Source organism: Bradysia coprophila, unplaced genomic scaffold (assembly GCF_014529535.1).
Source record: "Bradysia coprophila strain Holo2 unplaced genomic scaffold, BU_Bcop_v1 contig_350, whole genome shotgun sequence".
Lineage (NCBI taxonomy): Eukaryota > Metazoa > Arthropoda > Insecta > Diptera > Sciaridae > Bradysia > Bradysia coprophila.
The window spans coordinates 11,758,498-11,770,494 of NW_023503608.1; the positions used below are offsets into that span (position 1 = coordinate 11,758,498).

Consider the following 11,997-nt stretch of genomic DNA (forward strand, 5'->3'; position numbering starts at 1 on the left):
TGATTACATACAAAAATAATTCACCACATCATCACGGCGACGACAATCATCAGAGTAGGTGAATTTTTCCAAGGCTGTATACTTTGGGGAGGTCACGCAGATCGCCATTTTATTAGATACGCGGGAACACACCTTTTCCATACAAACAAATTCACAAAAATTGAATTTGTATGGCGTGGTGAAATTTTTGTATGAAACGTGGTGTGTAACCCGCGTATCTGCATCTGCGTGACCTCCCCAAAGTATACAACAGCCTTGAATTTTTCAAGGTTCTGAAAGAACAGGTTAAGACAACTCTGAGTTGATCACGAGGGCAGTGACACACAATTGCGTCAACGGCTGCGATGTTTATATGTAAAATGTAACTTAACAAAAACAAAATTCTGAATTTTCGAAAAAAATATTTTCTTCAAGTCGATTTCTCACACTATCTGTTTATAAAATTTGGTGTCAAACGCCTTCGTGGTTGTCTTAACCTGTTCTTTCAGAACTTTGAATTTTTGTATGAAATCCGCCATTTTATCATCGATTGTGGTGTGTCACCCTCGTATCTGTATCTGCGTGACCTCCCCAAAGTTTACTGCCTTGAGGCGGACGAAATTAAGTGAATTGAATAACTGTCGTTGTGAATAATTGTTTCAAATCTCAATTTTTGTAGAAATTCTTGTAGTAGGACAACGCACTTCAAGCATGATTGGTACTTTAAATAGGGTACTGAAACTTGACAGTGTGTCACCAAGTCAACACCAAAACACTGTAAAAAATATTTCATACAAAATAGTACTCTATTTGGCAGCTGTCGACTGTTTTAGTTGAAGTGCCGTGATCTAATCCATTCAAAACCAATGTAAATATAAAACAGTCGGTAATGTCAATCAATGAAAGTAAATAGATAGGTATGGCCAAACGTTCAAATTTGTTCTAGCCGGAGCACAAACGGATTTGCACGGCGCCACCTCAAACGAACTCATTTCTAGTGCAAATTTCCACTAGAAATGAGTTCGTTTGAGATGGCGCCATGCAAATACGTATGTGCTCCGACTTGTATGGACTGGCCATACCTACTTATCTACTTTCATTGATGTCAATAAACGTCTTCAAAATCGGTCGACCAAAACCAGTCAAAAACGTCAATTTTCGTGTTAAAATAATATGAAAATGAGAGCTTTTGAATGCGTTTTCGTAATTTCCTCCATGGTGGCATTAGATCATACCTGGGAGTACATCAAGTTTATACTCAATGGGTATGTGTAATGTCGGCACGGAGAACACAGATATTTTACAAACGCACTCATTCACATAATTTTTGACATTAACTTGTGAGTATAATGTGGAAACCTTTCGAAATCGCCACGACTGAAAAGAACTGTCAACACTGATACACATATCATGCGCATATTCATTCATTCGAAACGATTCCTCGAGACGGCGCTTCAGTTCGAAGAGACTGTCACACACGTCAGTCATATTCTTATTATTTTTCTTCAAATATTCAGCTCGTGTTTGTGTAAACATTAAAAAACAGAAATTAATCAAAAATCAGTAATCTAAATTAAATTAATCGAATTCTAACAAGTTCACCGAGTATTTCCTTTATGTTTATATCGTCTTTTGATGATGCTGATAACAATCCAAAGTGCATCGGATACGATTGTAAAAAGTGGTTTTTTATTTAAGATGAGATGTTTATATATTGTGCAATCGAATCAAATCAGACATGTGAATCGCTTGAATTAAAATGTTCAAAAGCCAGTGTCAATCGGTCCAAGACTCTATAAATAAAATTGTGTTTTTACTGTGTGCATGTCGAGATTATTTTGCAAAATCTCTCATAACCTTGTCCGGTTGATAAGAGACCATTTTTCCCGTTATAACTTTTGATTTATAAGTGTCCCGAAAGTGAAAATAAAATTCAAAGACAATTCGGTATGATCGAACTTGCTGACAAATTGGATTTCGAAAGCGACTTACAGAACGACAATGATTTGCCGGTTAGTTTCAGTAAAAAACGTCACGAAGGAGCTATTAATTCTAGCAATGCAGTATCTAAGTCCTGGAGAATTAGAGACCGGGTAAGTGAACAGATCTATATTTTGGTTGAATTGTAACGCCGTAGGAGTTTCCACATGAAAACCTTATCTAAAAACTTATATTTTTTGAACCTGAGCGTCGTTCAACTTCCAGGAATGTCTGGCTGCAGTTCTTAGAACGTTATTGTCAAGGGTTCTGAAAAGAATTGGTCGATTGTTAGTAATTCCAGAAAAAACTCCTTGATGCTGTCAAAGCAAATTGTTCCTTGATTAGTTCAGAATAATAAATTTGCTAAAAATTACACGCCGAACTTAACGTACGACGCTACCCTACAAATACTAATTATCTTAAAGTACCTATCCATAACAAACCATTAAAAACACTTTTATGACAACGTGTTGTGACATATTAACCTTTGATTGTGTGCGCCGTTTTTTTGTACACATTGACTACCTAATCTATGCTACATACACATCCTTGAAGATGTTTGTTTATTGAAGAGGATAGTTCTTATCTTAGCTTACACTGCAATCGTTTGAACATTGTCTCGATTATAATGTTTCGAGTGTGAAATTAATTGATCAAATTGACGCATCAACGTAAGGAATTATTTCATAAATCAACTTGCAAATACCAACTATTTCAATCATATACAGTAGTGGGAAACGTTGAAGTGGACTCTTCACGTTGCAAATGTATTTTACGTTCAGCACCCTGCAAAATAGCTATTTTGCTAACTAGTTAGGAAATGGAGCTGTTTTGCCCAATAGATGTGAGATCGTATTAAACCTCCATTTACTAACGTGTTAGCAACAAGATTTTATGTACAGCATTGGGATCCTCATGTTGGGGTGGGAGATTTTTATATTGTTACGAGGAATTATAGCCCTTGCAAACTTCCCTCTCGGCAAAATAAAAATCTCCAAACAAGAACGTAATGTACTATTGTTCTAAAAAAAATGTTGTCCTTTCAGATGAAAACTGTAAGCGTAGCTCTTGTCGTGTGCCTAAATGTAGGCGTGGATCCACCAGATGTATTCAAAATAACACCATGTGCTCGGCTCGAGTGTTGGATTGGTATGTTAATTGTTTGATTTTCTCATCCATAAATTGACAAACTAATTAACCCTTCCATTCTATTGCCAAAGATCCGACTATTGTGTCTCCACAAAAAGCCATTGAAATGATAGGTGCTAGTCTTCAAAAACAATACGAACGATGGCAACCTCGGGCTCGATACAAGTCGTCTCTGGATCCGACAGTCGAAGATGTCAAGAAATTGTGCTCGTCCCTACGACGCAATGCCAAAGAGGAGCGTGTCCTATTCCACTACAATGGTCATGGCGTTCCCAGACCGACAGTAAATGGAGAGATTTGGGTGTTCAATCGGGTATGATGATTCGATAACTTGTCCACTAATGAAACGACATTAATTTCACTCAAATTTTCAGACGTACACACAATACATCCCGCTATCAATTTATGATTTACAAACTTGGATGGGCGCTCCGTCAATATACGTATATGATTGCTCGAATGCTGGAATCATTGTAAATTCGTTCAATCAATTTGCTGATCAGCACGAGCGTGAAATGGAACAAAGCACACCACCGAATCGAAGTTCACCAGCTGCATCGTCAGTTAATACAGCAAATACCTACAAAAATTGCATTCAGCTTGCCGCTTGCGCTGCTAATCAAATTCTTCCAATGAACCCTCAACTACCGGCTGATTTATTTACAGCTTGCCTAACAACACCAATCCGAATTGCTCTAAAATGGTTTACATTACAACAGCAATCGTCGCTTGTTCCATACATTTCACAGAATTTGATTGAACGATATTTGGACAAGTGAGTCGGGTGACTTAAATTAACGCAAAAAATTTGAACTCAAACCGAACCGATTTCTTAGGATACCTGGTCAACTGAACGACCGTCGTACAATGTTGGGTGAATTGAATTGGATTTTCACTGCTATTACTGACACCATTGCCTGGAATACATTGCCTCGTGACTTATTTCAAAAACTCTTCCGTCAAGACCTACTTGTGGCGAGTCTTTTTCGAAATTTTCTGCTCGCCGAAAGAATAATGCGTTCGTACGATTGCACGCCAATCTCTAGTCCGGCATTACCGAATTGCTTTCGGCATCCAATGTGGTCATCTTGGGACTTAGCTGTTGATTTGGCGCTGCAACAGTTACCAAATATTTTGGAAAATGGAGCACAATATCAAAATTCACCGTTTTTCGAGGACCAGTTAACGGCATTTCATGTTTGGTTGGAACAGGGCAATGAAGAGAGAAGCCCGCCCGAACAATTGCCGATCGTGCTGCAAGTTTTATTGTCTCAGGTGCATCGATTACGCGCATTGGCATTACTCGGTAGATTTCTCGATCTAGGACCGTGGGCTGTGAATTTAGCGTTGAGTGTTGGCATTTTCCCGTACGTTTTAAAGTTACTGCAAGCATCAGCAAAGGAATTACGGCCACTGCTGGTTTTCATTTGGGCAAAAATTTTGGCTGTAGATAACGTGAGTCCTCCGGCATTGCCCACTGAAGTTTGTGAATTTCATTCGTTCTATTTTCCGATTACAGACTTGCCAAGTTGATTTGGTGTGCGACCAGGGACATAAATATTTTCTGTCGGTATTGCAGGATCATTCGATCCAGGTATGTAAATGTGTGACTTTGGAAATAAGTTCGGTCATCGAACCCATTCACAATTTCAATGTTTTTAGCCTGAATACCGTACACTATCCGCTTTCGTGCTTGCCTCAATCGTGCACAATTTTCCGCTGGGTCAAGCAAATGCCTTACAAGGATCTCTAGTTTCAATGAGTCTTGTACAAATAGCTGACGGTAATGCCTTACTACGCCAATGGTTGGCTATATGCTTGGGCCACTTATGGCAAAATTACGACAAGGCTCGATGGTCAGGCGTCCGAGACTTAGCACATGAAAAATTGTATCCACTGCTGGAGTACCCGGAACCGGAAGTACGAACAGCAGCCGTTTATGCATTGGGTACGTTTATTAGCTCGGTGACGGAACATAAAGAGCGCACGGAACATGCTAACAATATCGATCGATCGATTGCAATGACACTCATCAATGTCACGGGTAATGACATGAGTCCCTTAGTACGTATGGAATTGGTGGCTGCTTTACAATGGATGGTAAGATCAGTTAACACGAAATTTTCGCTTTTATCATTGTAAATATTCCCTTGTTTTCATAGGTCATCCTTTTCGAAAATCAATTTGTTTCGCTGTATCATGAACAGAACGGATACGCGAAACAACTAAGCCATCACCATACTCACAGCCTTGAACGTAACATAAACATGAAACGTGTATCCAGTACGAATTCCATCAGTGGAAACAATATCGTCGGCTTCATTTCGCCATACAAAACGCTTTGGCAGGGCATAACAAGCTTACGACGAGATCCGCATCCGGATGTTGCCGAAATGGCTGATAAACTGTACGAATTTGTATCGATTCGGTCGGTAGATGCAGCAAAAGAGGCTTCGAAAGAAAATTTCGGATCCAGTTTGAGTCTGCCGCCCAGTCCGAACACTCGAACGGTCTATCTAAATTGCAGCAATGTACCGCCGTCACGAATGGTACGCTCCACAACGCCGACACGATCAGGCATTCAACCACCAAGAAAAAATTCGAAAATTCACATCAACGAGGTGACAGAGAGCACGGGCTCTACAGTCAGTGAACATTCATCGTCCGACGTCAGCGACGGTAGTGTCATAACGCGAGCTGTAGATGAGACTCAAACCAGTGGTGCTCATCCAATGAAATTCAACGAATCGCCAGAACAACCACAAAAGCCGATCGTGCACACGAATTTCATTCCGTGGGCTGTTAGCTTGTTCTCATCGCCTTCGAACCTGTTCAAAAGCACATTTGATCGGCATGCACCCACATATCTGGATAAAATGAGACGCTTCCAACGAAATGAAAAAATTCGCAGCCTAGCAAAGGACGAACAAAGACATGCGATTTTCAAGACTTTCGAACTGACAACAGCAAGCATTCGAACTCGCGCGCCTATGTCACCTACAATAGTACGTTTTCATCCATACAATAGTGAAATATGTGTCGTTGACGGAGCTACCATATGGACGACCAATTGGAAGTTCCACTGCTACAAAATTGATGTGCCCATTCAGACTGTACCGATAAAAGTGAGCGGTACGAACAGCGCATTGGTTAATACGATAGAATTCATCAATCCGCAGTTTCGTAGTCTGTTATTGGCCGGTTATGAGGACGGATGCGTTAGATTGTGGCAACATACGTCACAATTCGAAACCGATTATCCTGCTCAGCCGAGATTAGTTACCGCTTTCCAAGCCTTATTCGATGTGACGTCAAGCAAAAAAGAACGTAAGTGGAACCGGCAGTTCCTGCTTTCAATATCTTCTCAAACTTAAATTTTCATTTTTGTTTGCACAGATGCCCGATGGACATCTACGTGCTGGCAGCAACGATCCCAAACGATTGTCGTCGGCGGAGACTCGAAATCGATACGATTGTGGGACGCAGAGAGTGAAATGAAAAAGTGCGACATCCCAACGGGACTGAATTCGTGCGTGTCAGAGTTGACAACAGCACCGAACGAACTGATTGCGGCCAGTTTCGATAATGGGATTGTGTTGCTGTTCGACAAACGATGTCCTCCTGCTGAAGCCCGAATCAAGGCGTACAACGAACCGTCACCGATATTGGCCACTTGCTTAAGGGATGATTGTGAATCGTTGATTGTTGGATAGTAAGCTCCACTACGATTGTACTGTGCCAGCCGATTCACTAAATTCGCTTTTGTTTTGCTATTTCAGTGGCAACAAAAACGTTCGACTATTCGATATTAGACAAAGTACTCCTTTGGCTAGTTGGGCCGTTGACGGCGACGTTACATCGATGGCAATTCATTCTTCAGCTGATTTTCTGGCCTGGTGAGTTTGAAAAATTGAATTTCTAATGGAAACTTTGGACTGACGGTAGAAACCAATTTCTTTGTAGTTATACCAACGACATTTGCATTTATGGCCTGGATGGACATTTACTGAATTCATTACGACCATCCGGCAGCCGATCACAACATTTGTCATTCCATCCGTTGCGCGCAATGTTAGCAGCAAGTTTCCGGGACCACGTATTAATATATCAGTCGAATGACAAATGTCAAAATAACGGGGCATCGTTGTCAACTTACTCGTCGCGTATATTCTTCTGAACGTCACAAAACATCGTTTATTGTATTTTCTACCGGAACCCTAACCTATATCAGAAACCTCTGCTATGGATTGAATTTATTGGCTACTTGTCTGCAATTTGCCTAACCTATATATCTATATAATGCACTTGACCCAGCCATTTGTCTATTTAGATGAGCTTCATCAGTTGACAATTGTTGCTTTAGAGCAATAAAAATCCGTCGTAAATCATCTGGTGTCTTACCAGTATACAATTATTTACACACAAAAATCTTTTCTTTTTTTTCAATTTTCATCCAATATCTTCAAAGGAATATCCGAACGTTTACCGTTTGTCAGATGTCGAATACAACTTATTCGTTTAGTTGAGCAAAATGCATGCAATGTGACTAATGTAACTTGCACAAATTGAGAACGGAGGACTTGTTGGCTCGTTTGATCTTCGGTAAATTTGAGTTCATTTTTCTAGCTTCAAACTTCTTTCAACAGGCAGGGAAGCGTCAAAGGGCAAACTATTATTTAGACCTTGCAAGAGATTCCGGTCGTTCAACTATTATTCTGATTTTCCTTGGAGTCAGGCCGCAGTTCTTAGAGACTTACCAGTTTTATTGTGACGAAGGTCTTCTGAGGATTAACCGAATTTATCATTGTGACGATAACCTTTCGTTAAGCGTTAAACTTTCATAGACGGCAAGCGAATCGCCATACAATCATTAAGTACTGTCTTTCATAACTTATAATATTCGTATCGAATAACGCATACATTAAGCAGAACAGTGAAAAAAGCTTCTATGCAGGGATGATGATGATGATCGTCTGTTTTTCTTTCTCTCTATTTTTCTAAAACTGTAATGTGGACTATAACATTGTTTTCTCAAGAATGGCTGGTCAAAGCATTGAACATTTTTGATATACAAAAAAATGTAAATAAATACAGCAACCGCATGAAACTCTATCAGACGATAGCAGATTCTAGTAAAAATATATCTAACAAAATCCAACATTTCCGATAACGAAAGATAACACACAGAGCATCGCTCAATCTCGGTTTGTTCTTCATTTACTTTAGCATTACCCATTAACACACAACACCAAAAGAAATCAGCAATGCAAAGTGAAGCAATAAGTCAGAAACAATAAGACAATTCAATACAGTTTTCGTTTTTCTTTGTAAATTAATTGTGCATAAAATTTTGTTATGGGAAAAAGTACGCGCGCCTAGGAAGCCATTTACTTTTTTTTTTGTAAAAAGAATAAATATTTTTTAAATAAATGAAATCCTTTAGAGTAATGACAAGCAAGGCGGTGTTTGAACATTTTGTAAGAATTACTCTGATAACAGCTTATTATCAATAAAGAAAAATGTGAAAAAAAAAACAAATTTTTATTGCGACAAAAACATTACCTTATTCTCTGGCTAGACTTGCGACCAAGGGTTGGGTTCGCTAGTTTTTTTTTGCTAGTCTTCGTTAGTTGCATTTCGGCAATTTCCGATCGTTTTCCGTTGAAAACCGAACCATTTTATTGCCTTATCGTTTTCTTGACCACATTTGTCAGAAAACTAATATACGATCCCAACGTTGTCTAGGGTGTATTAATTTAGCTGATTTAGTCAAAATGCCTTCTAATGGACAAGTTTCACTAGCGAACCAAACCATGTTTGAGGCATCAATTGCTGCAGGTGTAGTTGACCTACCAGCAAATGACTTCGCAGGAGCAGATCTTTCTTTATCGTTAATTAATGAGCAGCGACAGTGAACAACCCACTATATGATACCCTTCTGTATAATGATTATATTTGCAAAATAAAATCGCTAAGTTGATCCGAAAATGATAAGTTAGAATGATAAGAATTAGTTAGCACAACTGAAGAGATCTATGGGTAAATCGGGTAGATTACTGCAAATACTTTCCAGAGTTGACACCTTCCGATTGCCAAGGCCGTAAGCAAACTGCATTCTCTGGAAAAAAGCAACACCGGTCGTTCTGCTGTCCAGAAATCAACTGAATCTCATTCGTGAAGGCCAGACCAGCTTTCTTCAGGTCGTTGGCAATAAAACCGGGATCAAATGGTCCCTTGTTCGGATCGAAGGATGGATCTTTGAGGTAAAGAACAAAAATTTTAGTTAAAAGCAATTTTCAGTGTTTGATTGTGCAAGGTGAGTGTATTAAAATATTCTGATTTATTATCTTAACTTTTGTCCAGAAAAAAATACTTAGGTAGAATGTCACGTAACGAAACACGACACAAAACTTTTCTGTAGAATCGCAGAATTCTTAATTGGTCACAATATCATCTATGAAATATATTTCGTCCATTATTCGCTTGCATTTCCCTTTATTCACACATTATTTATCTTTATTCGCCCGAACACTGTTCGACCATTCGCTAGTATTGTTTCCCCTTCGATAGAGAGCCCGAAACTCAATTGGACATTAATTTTGTGTTTTGCCCGGATCAACAAAAACGTTAAATTTAATTGGTGAAATAATAATTGTTTCTTGTATGGCGAGTGTCTGCTCATTTTTACTGCACATATTTTCACGTTAGGTTCTCTGTGAATGATTTTTTACATTTGGAATAATCTTGGATAAACGAACTGTCGAACTGTGGTCTTGCTTGGGCAGCATTCGGTAAAACCGGTAATAACGGGATCCCGAATACCGGTTTTACTAGTTTGAATACCGGTTTTCTACAGAAATAGAAAAAGTTGTCGAAACTAATGCAACTTTCTTAAAAAAATATCAATAAACTAGATAGACAGATGAAAGCGAATAACTTTTGCCTTTCAAATTTGCTAGAAGTATGTACCTGCATTACATTATTTCAGCCCTTTGCTTCTTTCAAATTAAGACACACAAGATCTTAGGATTTCTAAGAAGTTGCGTTCTGATCACATAGATCTCAACCTAAACTAAAAGGAAGTGATCCCTAGATATTTGTTAATGATGTAACTGATTCTGGTGATAAACGATCTAAGAGACCTCCTAAAGAGACAGACATACTTTTATCGTGCCGTCATTTACAAAATGTAAATCTATTTCTCACTTTCACTTAAATTTCCCTGCTTGTTATAAGTGATCCACTATTTCCAGTTCACATTGTTCCGCAAGGGCAAACATAAAAAAGAATGTATGGGCGAGCGGGTCTTCTATACATGATCACATCGAAGCCAGAAGAAATTCCGGTGGAAGATTGACACAGTTCTGGGTACAGGGAAAGACCGATCGGTTCTTTTTATCCACAATTATCCACAATTATTAAAGCATACGAAGACTTTTGTCCCTCATATGGAATGTTTGTAAGCAATAATGGAGACTTTCGGAAAAGTCAACACTATTGATTTTATACCAAGCGTCTCTCAAGCAGTGATACAAAATGGAACTATGTCAGACATAGGTCTTTTTTCATTGAAAATTACATGAGATATTCTCTCGTTTATTTTTTGTAAGAAGAAAATGAGGACCTAGACCCAACACGAAGATATTATAGAATGAATTTATTCCCTCTCTGTATTTTTAGAAAGTGTTCTAATGAAGTAATGAAATCCATTTTCAAACTAAACGAAGTATTCAAAATAGTAATCTGCGTCACAATAACAAGCATGAAAAACTGTTTGAAATGATTCTACACATTAATTTCTTCGATTATGTTTGACATTTGACGAGAAATAGAAATTCGATGAAATACCGGTATTACAGGGTCCGGTATTACCGAAAACCGGTATTGCCAAGATCCTTCCGGTTTCCTTTCCCTACCTCAGATTTGAAGTCATTTTCATAAAACGTTGTCTTCGTTGAGGACAGCCGTGCTCACTCAGGCTAATTTTCAAAAGCGAAATGAAGAGTTGTCTTAAGCGTAAAGTGTTTGACACGTGTGTTCTTTACATGTTCACATATGGAGCGGAAACGTTAATAAAAACCATCTAACAATCTAGCGTCATCTTGCGTTTGCGTATGCGTAGCTTCATTTCATTATGAAAAACAAGGAACACTAGCTGAAAATCAGTGTGGCCAAATGAGGTTTTTTGGCCCATGTTTTTCTTCTACATGTCGTATATATATCAAGGCTGTATACTGCTGAACGATAAGACTTTGGAAATACGTTGTTTTCAATGTGCAAAAAAGATTTTTTCCAAAGTCTTTTCGCTCATCAGATATTGGTCTGATTAAAAAACTAATTACCTTGCCGAACTCCTAGCATCTCGCGCTACACGCTGCCATTTTGTTTGATCAAAATCCGTCACATAAAAAATATCATTTTCTTCCAGATGGCAGTTGTCAAACTAATACCGTTATACTCGATATACGAGATGTATTCAAATATACTTGATATGCTGGATATTTGTATAATTACTTTAAGAGCTTCAGCTCCCAAGATATGGATTTTTCCCACTTTTGAAAATTACATTTTTTCTTTTGGGCCATTAAGAACCTATGACCAAAATTTCAGGAAAATCTATAGAAACGTTTAGGAGTTGCTGGATCCACTTTTCCATAGGAACTACCTAAGTAACTAAGTAAATAACTAACGTAGGCGATTTGCATTATCTGAAAATTCAAAAGTTTGCTTAATTTCATACAAACATCAATATTTTATCTCAGCCAATTTTGAAGCTGCAGTAATGTGTGATAGCTCGTTGAACTCGTATGGATTCCTAGATTCCAGATATTCTAGTTTGAGGATTATTGAAGCCAATGGGGGGGGGGGGGAGTTGCTGTAAATATGCTC

General features: G+C 38.6%; 1 protein-coding gene across 1 annotated transcript; it reads left to right on the plus strand.

Annotated features, from left to right (window-relative positions):
• Window positions 1-1,435: 1,435 nt before the first annotated feature.
• Window positions 1,436-8,628, plus strand: LOC119081002 (regulatory-associated protein of mTOR). The gene is made up of 11 exons (XM_037189676.1): window positions 1,436-2,072; window positions 3,006-3,108; window positions 3,180-3,421; window positions 3,483-3,883; window positions 3,945-4,563; window positions 4,628-4,702; window positions 4,771-5,208; window positions 5,271-6,435; window positions 6,505-6,820; window positions 6,888-7,004; window positions 7,072-8,628. Exons 1-11 carry the CDS (start codon window positions 1,929-1,931, stop codon window positions 7,283-7,285), a joined length of 3,834 nt encoding a protein of 1,277 aa, XP_037045571.1. The 5' UTR covers window positions 1,436-1,928; the 3' UTR covers window positions 7,286-8,628.
• Window positions 8,629-11,997: the final 3,369 nt, after the last annotated feature.